At 29.4% G+C, this 16,241-nt stretch overlaps 3 protein-coding genes across 4 annotated transcripts; 2 read left to right on the top strand and 1 right to left on the bottom strand.

Annotated features, from left to right (window-relative positions):
- Positions 1–6,459: 6,459 nt before the first annotated feature.
- Positions 6,460–7,163, bottom strand: LOC126264987 (uncharacterized). The gene is made up of 2 exons (XM_049964941.1): positions 6,965–7,163; positions 6,460–6,895 (listed from the first exon to the last, which is right to left on the bottom strand). Exons 1-2 carry the CDS (start codon positions 7,019–7,021, stop codon positions 6,611–6,613), a joined length of 342 nt encoding a protein of 113 aa, XP_049820898.1. The 5' UTR covers positions 7,022–7,163; the 3' UTR covers positions 6,460–6,610.
- A 4,046-nt stretch (positions 7,164–11,209) lies between these two features.
- LOC109601161 (rhamnose-binding lectin) lies at positions 11,210–14,848 on the top strand. Of its 2 annotated transcripts, none has more exons than XM_049964571.1 (6): positions 11,210–11,316; positions 11,375–11,549; positions 14,086–14,192; positions 14,253–14,273; positions 14,326–14,524; positions 14,581–14,848. In XM_049964571.1, exons 1-6 carry the CDS (start codon positions 11,256–11,258, stop codon positions 14,702–14,704), a joined length of 687 nt encoding a protein of 228 aa, XP_049820528.1. In that variant the 5' UTR covers positions 11,210–11,255; the 3' UTR covers positions 14,705–14,848. The 2 variants fall into 2 exon arrangements, with proteins under 2 accessions (XP_049820528.1, XP_019872941.1); XM_020017382.2 differs by lacking the exons at positions 11,210–11,316; positions 11,375–11,549 and adding exons at positions 13,565–13,681; positions 13,739–13,913.
- Positions 11,979–12,412, top strand: LOC126264891 (L-rhamnose-binding lectin SML-like). The gene is made up of 2 exons (XM_049964572.1): positions 11,979–12,173; positions 12,229–12,412. The coding sequence occupies exons 1-2, from the start codon at positions 12,004–12,006 to the stop codon at positions 12,353–12,355; spliced, it is 297 nt and encodes a 98-aa protein (XP_049820529.1). The 5' UTR covers positions 11,979–12,003; the 3' UTR covers positions 12,356–12,412.
- Positions 14,849–16,241: the final 1,393 nt, after the last annotated feature.

The raw sequence follows: 16,241 nt of genomic DNA, 5'->3' as shown, positions 1-16,241 counted from the left end.
ACTATCATCTACCAAACATAGAAAACAGGAAGAACTTTAACAACATCTAATATATCTAAGTGTTGTAGCTACAATAAATAAAACCACTCAAGGGATAACAATGTCCACAACTAGTTGTACATTTTCTAAAGGTAGCATATTTGTAACAACTTCTACAGAAACAACTTTATCAACCACTACAATATCTACTAATAATAAGTACTGATACAACAACTAATACAAGTTTGTAGTCTACTAAAAGAAGATGAACAACCTAATTAAAAATAGACAAATCAATTACTAGTGCTACAATATCTAATGTAATTTGTAATGATATAACCTCTACAGAAATAATTTTATCAACGACTACAATATTCTCTGAAACTTCTGTGTTTACTGAAGCTACTACATGGATAACAATTAATACAATTTCATAGTCATTACAACAAATTTAATACCAAAAATAAATATCTCAACTATCATCTACGTAAAATAGTAAACAGGAACAACTTTAACAACATCCAATATATTTAAGTGTTGTAGCTACAATAAATAAAACCACTCAAGGGATAACAATGTCCACAACTGGTTGTACATTTTCTAAAGGTAACATATTTGTAACAACTTCTACAGAAACAACTTTATCAACGACTACAATATCTAATACTAATAATATGTACCGGAACAATAACTAATTCAAATCATCATCTAATAAAACAACATTATTTTGGAGGAAATAATATATAACTTATACGGGAGGTAATTAACTGAAAATTGTTAAATAATTTTTAGCTGGTTTAAAACATGGTGGATGCGCCGGTAAATTTGATAAATGAATTATTCAAATCATAAAATAACCCAATTCAATTAAAAAATAAACCTATAAAATTAACAAAGGTGTTTTATCCTAACTTATGTAACTTAACCTAACCTAACCACACATTCTAGTTTCTTGATTAGTTTAATAATTAAAGTGTGTTGTATTTAAGAAAAAACAAGAGGTATTATTTAGTCTTCAGAAATCTATATACGAATAAATTGTTTTATAAAATCGTCTAAATAAATTTTTTACAATATCTTTATTAACTAACATATCTCACCTAACGTAACCTAACCAAACATTCTGATCTAACCTAAAATTATCCAAACACATAATAATAATAATATAAATTTCTTTGTGGTGATATTATTGTTTCTTGATTAGTTTAATAAATAGTATTGTATTTAATAAAATTTAAAAAGAATCATTCAGTCTTTAGAAATCTATACATGTATAAATTGTTTTATAAAATCGTCTAAATATTTTTTTACGATATTTTTATCAAAGAATAATAACCTAACCTAACTTAACCTTATCTCACCTAACCTAACCAAACATTCTAAAACACATAATAATAATATAAATGTCTTTGTGGTGATATTATGTTTGTTTCTTGATTAATTTAATAATTAAAGTGTCTTGTATTTAAGAAAAAACAAGAGGTATTATTCAGTCTTTAGATATCGTCTAAATAATTTTTTTACAAATAAGAATAACCTAACCTAACTTAACCTAAACCTTATCTCACCTAAACTGACCCGACCTAACATTCTAATATAACCTAATCCAACCTAACCTAACCATTCTAAAACACATAATAATGATATAAAATTATTTACGGTGATATTATGTTTGTTTCTTGATTAATTTAATAAATAGTATTTAAGAAAAATGAAGAAGTCTTTAGAAATCTATACATGTATAAATTGTTTTACAAAATCGTCTAAATATTTTTATCAAATAATAATCACCTAACTTAACTTAATCTAACCTTACCTAACCTAACATTTTTTTTCAATGCCAATGTGTCGATTTATCGGGTACGACCAGACTTTTACCTAAACTAAACTACAACTAGCTAAAATCCCTCCCAACCTAATCTAACTTAATCCAACCTAACCTTACCTAACCTAACCCAACTTAACCTAATAATATTCTTTGTAACTTTCGCAATATAAACTTAATATATATGTGGTAAATCAATTCCATTGTACTAAAATCAGTAAAAACAAAAATTAGTAAAATCATTTTTAAATATTTAACATCTTGTTTTACGTTTAAACGTGCATATTAATATTTTTAATGGGATTAAAGGTATAAATATTTAAAAATGGTTAATTAAAATATTATCATATTTCAATACAATTAATTCAAATATTGCACTCGTATTATCACACTTTTTGTACATTGACACAAAAATCTTATTAAAATTGTAGTACTTATAGAGCTGAACACGTTCTCACAATCAGTACTTCTTGTCTAAAATACATAATACTGCAGTCCATCCATCCATTCAACATGAACAAGGTATGTAAACTTTTATAACTAAGCTTTTGTACTTAATAAGCTTTATTCTTTAGATCATCTGTTTTATCCAATTGGTCCTTTTGTTATTGTTGGTTCAAAACCATAGAGTCGACTCAGCTAATTCTAATACTACCCTATCAACCAACACCAACACAGCTCCAGCCTGTTCAGATCTGATCGACTGCATAACAAAAGTGTGTGGAAGTAATTGCACCGTTTACGTCAAATTAAGAGCCATATTAGTTGTTAATACTCTTCCATCGGACGAAGAAATAGATTCAGAATGTGGACAGCAAGGCGTTGATATGTATAATAATATGAGGTATATTTGCGACCGGTTTAATGTATTCATTGAATTTATTTTATTTCTAGTAGCATTACTTGTCATTTGTATATAAGTTTATTATTAAAAATACTACATGTACATCTTATAAAACATACTGATCCTAAATATTTAGAGTATTGTAGCAACTGATTTTTAAAATTTTAATTAATAAAGAATTATTATTGCATGATATTCATTAATATTTTTATTATCTCCAAATCCTTCATAAAGTTACTTTGAGAGTTGATGTTGTAGGCAACCACGATTGCCACATCGTCAATAATCCTTTGAAAGTAAATGTTTGCAATATAAAATAAAACATTCCAAACTACACAATAAATAATAGTTTGTAATAAAATATTTCTTTTATTTTAAAATATATTTTAAGATTGAATTAATTCTTGAGAAGAAATACATAATTTAGTCAAATAATATTTGTCAAAAATAATAAGGAATATAGTGAAATCATTTTTAAAAAATACTATACTATTGTAATTTTATTTTTATATTTAAACTATTTGATGATTATTATTTGATATTGTTCGAATTTTTGTTGGTAATGAATTATGTTACTGGGAGAATACCACAGTTAACATATACAGCAGTACCAACTTATACAAAATCGTCAATGAAAACAACTCCAACCCTACGAAGAATCAGGGGTTGATATGTATCAAGGGATTATATATTCTAGATACCATTGAAAAGTTTTTTGTCTCTATTGTTGTAAACATTCTAATTCTAATTAATTCTGCACATCAAATACTGTCTATTAGTTGTTATAAGACTAATGAATTTTAATGTACATTAAAATGGAAACAAACTGTGATAAATGAATTTGTGTATGCATATTTTGTAAAACGCGATAAAAATTAAAATCAAATATTTTAGAAAATCAAATATACCAAATATATTAAGCAAATTAGTTTAACAGTGGCCTTAAACTTCAACAAATAATTTAATTAATAAAACAAGTGAAACAGTTATTAAATTCTCAGCTACTTTGATGTTACTGATTCAGTGTTCCTTGGGAAGGTTTTGAGTTCACAAAACGCATTTTAATAATACCTATTGTTGTATTAAATATGTATGTATTCAGTGATAATCCTCAACAAAAAAGATTCGTTTTCATTATTTTGTATCTAAATATTGATTTGGCAGAGAATTTAAAGGCTTTAAGTTACAAATCCTGACTAGTCACATTTGAGGCACACTTTTCCTTGTAGCTACATCCACCCCACTTGCCATTGGTGTTACAGAATATGTCAGAAGCTGCTACAACTTTACGCAAGCGATAGTACTTATCAAACAAAAGATAATCACAAATTGTCTTAACATTTTATTTCGAACATTATCGTTGCATTTATAAATATTTTGGGCGATTGGAAGAGTATTTAAGCCCTAACAACCAATTGCTAAAAGTGAGTCCACCGCCAAAAGCTTTACCAAGACAGTTTTCATCATGATTCTTGTAAGTATATTTATTTAGTCCTTAGTAGTTTATAGAATATTTTATGTTAGTAATACTCAATAATATTTTTAGTTAAAGGTCACTTTATTTGGGTTTTTGTTGATGATGACAACATCAACTACAACTTGTGCTCTCACTCCTACCAACACAACATCAACAACTACTTGTACTCCCACTTCTACCAAAACAACAAGAACTACACCATCTACCACTACGACTACAACTTGTCCTCCTCCCACAACTACAATCAATATAACACATTGTACCATTCCTCCAACAACAACCACTACATGCCCACCATCCACAACAACATCGCCAGGCAAATGTGCAACCGCAAATGATTGTGTTAACCAACTGTGTTGTGGTTCCGAGTACTCTACATACTTACTGCTGAAAGCATACCTTCTTGTAAATCCAAATCCATCCCTAATACTCTTACGTCTACTTTGCGGAGACGCCGCAGCTAACATGTACAATCAGATGTCGGGTATTTGTGCCAACTTTGGCATACCTACGATACTAGGTCTTCCCTTGCCTTTATGCTTGTAAAATGAATCGTTCTAGGTTCTAAAAGTATATTTTTATTATAAATATTTAACACATTAATTATAGGTTTTAAATATACTTCCTTGAGTATTAGTTTTTTTAGTATTTGTATATTTAAATATAAGCAAACTTATATAAATCCCCAATGCTGATAAAAAACAATAATAACCTAACCTAACTTAACCTTATCTCACCTAACCTAACCTAAAGCTGACCTAACCAAATATTCTAACCTAATCTAACCAAAATGAATCGTTCTAAAAGTATCTTTTAACACATATTATGAGCAATTAAGATAGATTTTAAATAAACCTTCTGGAGTATTAGTTTTTAATTATTGATTAATATTAATGAGAAAAAATTGTATATTTAAGCAAACTTACATAAATCCTCATCGCTGATAAAAAACAATAAATATTTAAATGTTTTTAATCAACATTCGACATAGTTGGTTATTATTTTAATTATGCAAACAATAATAAAATGTTATTTGACATTTCAACACCTGATTTTAATGTAATTTTATGCATCCGAAATCCTTCAAAGTTGCTTTGAGAATTGATATTGTAGGCAACCAAGATTGCCACATCTTCAAACCTTTAAATGTTTGTAGTAAATGATAGGTATAAAAAATAGGCATGAAACATTCTAAACTAAACAATAAACAGTAGTTTTGATAATATGCATATTTTTATTTTGAAAATTAAATAAAATATATACTTTAGTCAAATAGTATTTGTCAAAAATAATAAGAAATATAGTGAAATCATATTTAACAATTGCTATAATATTGTAATATTACTATTTGATGATTATTATTTGATATTGTTAGAATTTTTTATGTAATGTAGTATGTTACTGGGGGAATATCACAGTTAACATATACAGGAGCACCAACTAATACAAAATCGTCAATGAAAACAACTACAGCCACTTCTACCACACCAACGACGACGACGACAACACCAACATTTAATTTTACTCATCCCACTTTTCTTTAAAATTTATTTGACAAGTTTATTTAATTCTCCTTCAAATTGTTGGTTTGGGTTAGATTAATTAATCTGTTTAAATATCTAAAATTGCATTTAATATTTATGTATTCTGTGAAAATTTTTAACAAAAATGATAAGTCTATGTTTGTTATAATATTTCACTTTCAAACACATTAAATATTTATTTATGGTCATTTGTTAGATAAATTTGCATACATAAAGGTAACTATTACATAAAGATAAAAATAATTCAGTTATCGTATTTTTTAACACTCATTTTCTAAATGGATACACCTAACATTAATTAAAATAATATTTTTTGTATTACTTAAATTTTTCAGGCGACATTTTATTGATTAATTAAAAAATATATTGTTTGTATTATTTATTATGTTTTATTTAAAATCTAGTTACTATGAGGAAGAATTATTAGTGATTGAACCTAAAGTGTTTGTTGCCTCCCACTACAACAGATTTGGGAGACATCACAGAAAAAGCAGAGACTCAGGATAAAAGTTCAACTAGTTTTCTTACTCTTAACTGTGTTCAACTAAGACATTTCAGTGAAATAGATTAGATTGAATGATAATTGTTTCAAAATGAACATATTGATATTAGAAATAAATTATAAAGTTTATTATGTAAAGAACATGTACTTATCAAATATGTTAAGCAAAAAAGATAAACGCAAATTGTCTTAACATTTTATTTCGAACATTACCATTGCATTTATAAATATTAAGTGATCTGAAAAGTATTTAAACCTTAACATTCAAATTTAAATCACAATTCCACTACCAGTAGCTTACTGAAACCATTATCCAACATGACCATTGTAAGTATATTTAATTTGTCAATAAAAGTTTATAGATTATTTGAGTGTAATAATACAGCATGATATTTTATTAGACAAGGACCATTTTATTTGAATTTTTATTGATAATAACCTATACTACTGGAGGAATGTCGCAAGTGCCAACAACCTGTAGTCCTACGGTAACTACAACAACTTGTTCTTCCACTCCAACAACAAGCACCACTACACCAAAAACTACTACTACTACAAGAACTACTACAACTTGTACTTCTTCCACGACTACCACACCAACAACAACTACTACTACGCCTACAACCACCACTACACCAAACACAACTACTACAACCTGTAGTACACCAACAACAACTACTACTACGCCTAAAACCACTACTACACCAAACACAACTACTACAACCTGTAGTACACCAACAACAACTACTACTACGCCTACAACCACTACTACACCAAACACAACTACTACAACCTGTAGTACACCAACAACTACATCAGTGAGCACTTGTACAACCGCAAATGATTGCATTGAACAAGTTTGTGGTAGCGACTGTACTGTATTCTTGTTGGTGAAAGCTTGCCTTCTTTTGAATCCATATCCATTACCGGCAACCCTGTTGCTGTTTTGCGGACAAAAGGGGGTTGATATGTATAATGGAATGAAGAATATTTGCAATACTTATGGTATGGGAATGGAACAACTTCTCAATATTACAGTATATCTAAATATATGTGCAAATAGTACTGGATAAATATTTTACATGTAGTAATTAAAAATTGTTACAAGAACTATTAATTAATTTTAATCTTGAGTATAAAATAAATAAATTAAATTAAAAATTTTGACAAATCAAACGTTTTCATTGCTTATGAATATTTTATAAAACATGATAATAATTTAAATGAGTTTACAACAAACACTAGATACAACTGATTAATATTTAAATTCTTTAAATTAATATTTACAACTAATAATAATTAGGCATTAGGTGCAGTGATGCATTTTTTACTTTTTGTACTCTCACAACCATTACAACAACTTCCACGACCCCAAAAATATCTAGAACTACTACAACAACACCAACAACTACTACTACGCCTACAACCAACACTACACCAACAACAACTACTACTACGGCTACAACTCCCGTTAGTCCAAAAACTGCTACAGCTTGTATTGTTTCTACGACTACGTTTTCAAACATTTTCTCGGCTATTTTTTTCTTAAAAAATTTGATGTTTATAAACCTATAAGAGGGTTTTTTTTTTCTTGTAACTTATTGTTGGGGTAGATTAAATTAGTTTATCTGTTTAAATATCTAAAATTGTATTGATTTTTTACTTTTTGTACTCCTACAACTATTACAACAACTACTTGTACTGTTTCTACGACACCAAAAATAACTACTTCTACAACACTAACAACTACTACTACGCCTGCAACCCACACAACACCAACAACAACTACTACTACGGCTGCAACTCCCATTAGTCCAAAAACTACTACAGCTTGTATTCTTTCTACGACTACGTTTTCAAACGTTTTCTCTGCTATTTTTTTCTTAAAAAATTTGATGTTTATAAACCTTTAAGAGAGTTTTATTTTTTTTTCCTTGTAACTTATTGTTGGGGTAGATTAAATTAGTTTATCTGTTTAAATATCTAAAATTGTATTGATTTTTCACTTTTTGTACTCCTACAACTATTACAACAACAACTTGTACCGCTTCTACTACACCAAAAATAACTACTTCTACAACAACACTAACAACTACTACTACGCCTGCAACCCACACAACACCAACAACAACTACTACTACGACTGCAACTACGACTGCACCAAAAACTACTACAATTAGTACGACTACGTTTTCATACGTTTTCATTGCTTATGCATATTTTATAAAACATTTAAATGAGTTTATAACTAGACATAATTGATTACTATATAATTTTTTTTTTAGGTTTGAACTTAATTTAATATTTACAACTAATAACAACTAATAAAATTAAGTAACTTTTTATTTTGTAAATTTTAAAAATGTTTTGTTTTATTCTAATGTTATAAACAAAAGATAAATTAATATCGAAATATAAAATATAAGTTATTTGGTAAATTAACAAATAGTGAGTGTATGATATGTGCTTTTTATATGTTTTATGATCAAAATCAAATAATAATACAACATTTAATTGTATATAATATATTTACATTTACCTAACAGTTATAGAATTATTTATTTATTTATTTAATTCAACAGGCACTACAATTAAAAAAGTCTTAAATAAAATTTATTGTGCAATATTCAAATTAAAATATAATATAATGTAAATAATAATATAATATATAAATATAATTTTGTAAAATGTTTTTTATGTATTATATGAAAAATATTAATATTAATATTACAAATGACAAATTTTACTAACCTTATCAATATAAATGATGATTTTTAAAATTATGTTAACGTAGGAAAAAGTGTACTGGCTGTGAACATGACACCTTAGACAAATTGGAAAAAAGGAGTGAAAAGTGATTACAATCTAGATAATGATAATAAATTATAATATTTGCAAAACAGAATTTTCTTATCATTTTATAACGAACATTAGCATTGAATATATAAATAATAATTATAATTCGATAAGTATATAAACTCAAATATCCAATTTGAAATCACACCTCCACCACCAATAGCTACATCAGCTCAGTTATTAACATGAATACTGTAAGTACCATCTTCATATCTAATTTAAGTTGTAATTTAGGTATTAAACAATTTAATTTTATATATAAATTTTAGTTCTCAACTATGTTATTCGGATTTTTAATGTTATTGGCTTGTATTACTGGCGGAATGTCGGCAGTAACAACGACATGTTCAACAATAAGTACTACAACAACAACCAATCAAAATTGTACTTCAAATACAACGGTTACAACAAATACAGTGACTCCAACTCCAACACTATCACAAACAACTCAACTACAATGCACAAATGAGGATGACTGCATACGAAAAGTCTGTGAAACTGATTGCGTACTGTACTTGGCAATAGTGGTATTTTATGACGCTAATCCAAATGCAACACCACAGGATGTACGTGAAAAATACGGACAACCTGGAGAAGACATGTGCAATGAAATGTTGAATGTTTGTGATCTCTTTGGATTGATTATAGCTAAGTTTATCGCAAGATCAGTTGTTATAGGTGTGTGCATAAGAATTTAGTAAATTAATAATGTAATTAATTTTAAATATACACACAATTGTACTCAATTAATTTCTAATACATGTTTAAAATATTAAATGCATCTTTCTCATTTATTTCCTTACAATGAAAATAAAAAGATTATTCTTTTATGTTACTTATGGGTCAAGTTTACTTTGGTAGATAATATATGTATATAAAAATTAACTTCTATAATTCTGTAGAAACAAATTTATAATATTGTTTAATCAATAACTTGTTTACAACAGTATTAAATATTTACCCTACTCAAAATTCTGTAAGGTATGGGACCCAACTTAATAGTTTAGTCACACTGGAAAGGTAAACCATTCAAAAATAGGCCTGATAACGTAGAGACTCTAATGGTTGACGTTAGAACAGCATGAACAAAATGGACAATTTTACTCGTAATGTTATATTGTGCTAAGCTACACTAAATTCTGAAAGGTATTGGAATCAACTTAATAGTTTAGTCACACTAGGAAGATAAACCATTCAAAAATAGGACTGATAAAGTAGAGACTCTAATGGTTGACGTTAGAACAGCATGAACAAAATGGACAATTTTACTCATAATGTTATATTGTGCTAAGCTACACTAAATTCTGAAAGGTATTGGAAACAACTTAATAGTTTAGTCACAATGGGAAGGTGAACCATTCAAAAATAGGACAGATAACGTAGAGACTCTAATGATTGACGTTAGAACAGCATGAACAAAATGGAAAATTTTACTCATAATGTTATATTGTGCTAAGCTACACTAAATTCTGAAAGGTATTGGAAACAACTTAATAGTTTAGTCATAATGGGAAGGTGAACCATTCAAAAATAGGACAGATAACGTAGAGACTCTAATGATTGACGTTAGAACAGCATGAACAAAATGGAAAATTTTACTCATAATGTTATGTTGTGCTAAGCTACACTAAATTCTGAAAGGTATTGGAGCCAACTTAATAGTTTAGTCACACTGGGAAGGTAAACCATTCAAAAATAGGCCTGATAACATAGAGACTCTAATGATTGACGTTAGAATAGCATCAACAAAATAGACAATTTTACTCGTAACGTTATATTGTGCTAAGCTACACTAAATTCTGGAAGGTATTGGAGTCAACTTAATAGATTAGTCACACTGGGAAGGTAAACCATTCACAAATAGAGCAGATAAAATAGAGACTCTAATGAAGACACCAATACTGACACACATTACTACTTTACTTGTAAGTTTTCTCACATAAAATGGCGGACAAAATTAAAATAAATGAAACAAATTATAATATATTAATTTTCCCAATTCTTGATGAAATCAGATTTTAAACAAAATGTTTCAAAGTCCACTTTTATTTGCTATGTTAAACATGTAGAGTAAGTCATAAAATTATCAGGGATGTGGCACAATAACTTTGCACATATTTTTCATACTTTTGCTTGAACAGTTTATCATATTAAGTCACAAGCAACATAAATAGTATAAAAACCCATGTTATCCAGTTATTAACATTATTTATGCACAACCATAAGAAATGAAAAGGTTTTGGGTGATATTAGTGTGTGTGTTACAGGTTTATTCAGCAGATATTCCTGGTGACTATTAATATGTTAATTTTAAGCAAAATTTTAATAATTTTTATAACATTTTCAGTTGTTGAGACTCCACCTTCTTGCGACAAGTCATACCTGGGCCTGAACTGTGCCAAAGGCAAAGTTATTGATATAGTGTCAACGTTTTATGGCAGAGGAAAGTCTAGTGTTTGTGGTCCTCCAGCAACAAACACTTCTTGTTCATCATTAACATCAACTGTGTCTATGAAATTCAAGTAGATTCCCATTTAAATTACTTTTGTAGCTTTTAGACAATGATGATTGTTGAGGGGGTGATTGTTTTTGGGCTAGCTACTAATTGATAAAGCCTTCACCAGAAGCTTGAAGGACTTAAGTTCAAAAACAATCATTTCTAAATTTATGTTACTATTTATGATGACCCAACTGGTAAATTTTAGTTATAATGGCCTGTCAAACGCTGTCGTTTATGTTTACCCACCAAAAGTTGGAATGAATCCTTGTTACGGAACTTTGAAGGAGCTTCGCATTAAATACAGATGCATTGGTAAGTGCTTAGCTGTTATCCTGAACACTTTTATCAATAATCAATTAATAATGTTTTCGTAGATAATCCAGGAAATTTGCTAGGTACGTATTTGTTTCATCACCTCACTCCTTGTACCAAATTGTGACTCCACAGAGACCACTCCAATTTGTGATGGTGATCACATGTACATTTCTTGCGGTCCTCGTGCTGTAATTTCGATAAATTCTCTTATGTATGGGAAATGGGACAAGAACATTTGTCCTGGGCCATATACTCTGAATGATATACCACCCAACGCTGGCTTCCCTGACATGTGCACGTCCAATTCGGCCTTTGACCACTTCAAGACCAAGTACGAAAGTCATCTCTTGTAATGATGATTGATTAATTGTGTTTAATTGTTTCAGTTGCGACGGAAAAAATGTGTGTGAACTGAACACAAACATGAACGAAGATCCGTGTTATGGTACCAGAAAGTACTTAATTGCCAAGTACTACTGCATTGAGCCACGTCCTTCTTGTTCAGCTAAATAATTATTAGTAATATTAATTGTATAATCAATTAATTTGATTTTATTACATTTAAAAAGGAACGTGCAATAAAATAAAGGTTGTTTTCTTACCCCTGAAGAATAGGTAAGCCAGATACTAAACAAATCTTCTTGGTGCAGTGCTGCAGCTGAACAGGCTTTTTGCCTTCTTCACTATTAGTAGTTTCCATAGAAGATACTCCTATAAGTAGTCTTACTGGTTCTACTTGACTCCAGACTTAACTAACTCATCTGCCATCACATTTGCTTTGATTATTGACTCACCAAGCTCTCCCAAGATTTACATAGAATTCTATACAACTGACGACTCAGTTTAGATTCTTGGAGGAGCTTTAATGGGAGCTTGGCTGTCAATATTACTAAAGTTTTCTATAAATTTCAGAATGTCCATTAGAAAGTATCTTAAGATATTTGTTTTGGACCCTATACATACGTAAACTCTTTCGTTATTAGTAGTTTCCATAGAAGATACTCCTAGAAGTGGTCTTACTGGTTCTACTTGACTCCAGACTTAACTAACTCATCTGCCATCACATTTGCTTTGATTATTGACTCACCTAGCTCTCCCAAGATTTACATAGAATTCTATACAACTAACGACTCAGTTTAGGTTCTTGGAGGAGCTTTAATGGGAGCTTGGCTGTCAATTTTACTAAAGTTTTCTATAAATTTCAGAATATCCATTACAAAGTGCCTTAAAATATTTATTTTGGACCCTATGCACATGTAAACTCTTTCGTTATTAGTAGTTTCCATAGAAGATACTCCTAGAAGTAGTCTTACTGGTTCTACTTGACTCCAGACTTAACTAACTCGTATATGTTAAGATTTTGTAACATGACAGAAAGGGACCAATAAATACCAAGTTACATATTGTGGCCAAAATAAAGTAACTTAATCAAGTGTAAAATTGTAATTTATATTTTTCTTACTGAAGGTTGAATAACCTTAATTAAATATATATTTGTATCTGTTGAAAGATTTTTATGAGCTCGATAAAATGGTGACATACCAAACAATCACCATAAATTACAAATATAAAACACAACGTTTAAAAAGTAAACGTATTAATTATGTAAATTATGATAACTTGCAAATTTGTTTATAATCAGTCGAATGCAACTCATAAAATTGTCAGACTTGTGGCACAATAATTTTATACGGTGTTTTCCATATTTTACCATAACAAACATGTATAAATACTCATGTTATCCACCTCTTTATATCATTCGTTCACTGGCAGACGAAATGAACAAGTTTTTGGTGATTTCAGTGTGTGTGCTTCAGGTTTACACTTATGATATTCCTGGTGACTATTAATATGTTAGTTTTAAACAAAACTTTGGTTATTTTGAGCCATTTTCAGTGGTTCAGACTCCAGGCTCCTGTGACAAGTCATACGTGGGCCTGAACTGTCCTAAAGGCAAAGTTATCGACATAGTGTCAACGTTTTATGGCAGAGGACAGTCTAGTGTTTGTGGTCCTCCAGCAACAAACACTTCTTGTTCATCATTAACATCAACTGTGTCTATGAAATTCAAGTAAATTACTTTTGTAGCTTTTAGACAATGATGAGTGTTGTGGGGAGTGATTGTTTTTGGACTAGCTACTTATTGGCAAAGCTTTCTCCAGAAGCTTGAAGGACTTGAGTGCAAAAACAATCATTTCCGAATTTATGTTACTATTCATGATGACCCAACTGGTAAATTTTAGTTATAATGGCCTGTCAAACGCTGTCGTTTATATTTACCCACCAAACGTTGGAATGGATCCTTGTTATGGAACTTTGAAACAGCTTAACATTACATACAGATGTATCAGTAAGTGTTTAACTGTTATTCCAAATACTTTAGTTAATAATCAACAATTTGTGTTCGTAGATAATCCAGGAAACTTGCTAGGTACGTATTTGTTTCATCACCTAACTCCTTGTACCAAATTTTGACTCCACAGAGACCAGTCCAATTTGCGATGGTCAACACATGTACATTTCTTGTGGTCCACGTGCTGTAATTTCCATAAGTTCTTTGCTGTACGGTAAATGGGACAAGAACATTTGTCCTGGACCATACGCTTTGAACGACATACCAGCAGGAGCTGATTTTCCTGACATGTGCACCTCCATTTCAGCCCTGGACCACTTCAAGGCCAAGTACAAATTCTTATCATGTAAATGGATGGTCAAATAATTGTGATTAATTGTTTCAGTTGTGACGGAAAGTACGTGTGTGAATTGAACACAAACATGAACGAAGATCCGTGTGTTGGTACCAGAAAGTACTTAATTGCCAAGTACTACTGCATTGAGCCACGTGCCTCTTGTTCAGCTTAATAAATGTTAGTTTATTATGATTTTTTTTACAAGTTTTACGATAATAAAAGTAAGAAAAATAATATAAATTATGTACATATTTAAACTGCACTGATTGTTGGTACGTTTACATGTTTTTGTGATAAATAAATACAATATTTAAAAATAAAATTAATATTTATTTAAATTATTTTAACCAAATAACATTCATAACAGAGTTTTTCCTGTCTAATTGTCAGTGAAATATACCAGAAGGAATCTTCTTAAGTACAACGTGAGTCCCTGTGTGTATTTTGATTCTGAAATTATCATATAGGTCTCCTCTGCAAATGATAAAGCTTCTTATATGTTTTTCTTATCAATAGTCTCCACAAAATGTACTTCTAAGAGTGGTCTTATTGATTCTACTTAACTCCAGACTTAGCTAACTCGTCTGCAGTCTAAATATCTTTTTATGAATCAATCACAAATGTCACAAATGGATGGAACTTCAGATTATGGAACCAACCTAACCTAACTTAACCTCAAAGTTGTTAATGTTAATCAAAATATACATATGTGTATTTCTTTTGATCCTTTACCTGTTTTTCTATAATTTTGGTTTTATATAGAAAATTCTGAACCGCCCTGACTGGAATCTCAACAGAAGATGGTTATTCCAATAAGTGTATAGATATTTTTGATCAAGACGTTGCTAGAAAACAGTAACAAGTCAAAATTTAAGTAATTATGTCGTGGAGAATTAATAACAAATTTCACAAATGGATAGGACATCAGATTATGGAACCAACCTAACCTAACTTAACCTCAAAGTTGTTCAAGTTAGTCAAAATATACACATGTGTATTTCTTGTGGTCCTTTACCTGTTTTTTCTATAATTTTGGTTTTAAATAGAAAATTCTGAACGACCCTGACTGGAATCTCAACAGAAGATGGTTATCCCAATAAGTGCAGAGATATTTTTGGTCAAGACGTTGCTAGAAAACAACAAGACAAAATTTATGTAATTATGTCTTGGTGAATTAATAACAAACTTCACAAATGGATAGAACATCAGATTATGGACCCAATCTAACCTAATTTAACCTCAAAGTTCAAAATTATAATTAATTAATCATTAATACTAAAAATTGTTAGCTTATATCATTTAATTAATTAAAATGAAATCAACTGTATTTATGTTGAATAAAATGAATATTTAATTGTAATTCTAATAACTTCTGTTAAGACAACTAGGTTAGATTCTATACAGAAAATTCTGGACCACTCTGACTGGAATCACAAAAGAAGATGGTTATCCCAATAAGTGCATATACATATTTTTGGTCGAGATGGAACAAACTTAACCTAACCTAACCTCAAAGTTTCTCATGTTAGTCAAAATAACAATTAATAAATTATTAACAGTAAAAATTGTAAATTTATACAATTAAATTAATTAACATTTTAATGTAATCCCTGTATTTATTTTTAATAAAATGAATATTAAATTGTAATTCTAATAATATTAGTTTGTTAATCAGTCATACACTTAATAAGGTTGCATACTTTTGCATA

This window comes from Aethina tumida, chromosome 3, assembly GCF_024364675.1.
Source record: "Aethina tumida isolate Nest 87 chromosome 3, icAetTumi1.1, whole genome shotgun sequence".
Taxonomy (NCBI): Eukaryota; Metazoa; Arthropoda; class Insecta; order Coleoptera; family Nitidulidae; genus Aethina; species Aethina tumida.
Note: the sequence above shows the minus strand (reverse complement) of the source record. Positions and strands in the feature narration are given on the sequence as shown.

Excerpts from the sequence above, each read along its gene's own strand:
- LOC126264987 (XM_049964941.1), bottom strand. The coding sequence starts at position 7,021 with ATGCAATCATTTGCGGTTGTACAAGTGCTCACTGATGTAGTTGTTGGT. Across the intron at positions 6,896-6,964 it reads TAGTTGTTGGTGTACTACAG|GTTGTAGTAGTTGTGTTTGG; the intron begins GTTGTAGTAGTT and ends GGTGTACTACAG.
- LOC109601161 (XM_049964571.1), top strand. The coding sequence starts at position 11,256 with ATGAAAAGGTTTTGGGTGATATTAGTGTGTGTGTTACAGGTTTATTCA. Across the intron at positions 11,317-11,374 it reads TTATTCAGCAGATATTCCTG|TTGTTGAGACTCCACCTTCT; the intron begins GTGACTATTAAT and ends TAACATTTTCAG. Across the intron at positions 11,550-14,085 it reads ACTGTGTCTATGAAATTCAA|TTATAATGGCCTGTCAAACG; the intron begins GTAGATTCCCAT and ends GGTAAATTTTAG.
- LOC126264891 (XM_049964572.1), top strand. The coding sequence starts at position 12,004 with ATGTACATTTCTTGCGGTCCTCGTGCTGTAATTTCGATAAATTCTCTT. Across the intron at positions 12,174-12,228 it reads TTTGACCACTTCAAGACCAA|TTGCGACGGAAAAAATGTGT; the intron begins GTACGAAAGTCA and ends TAATTGTTTCAG.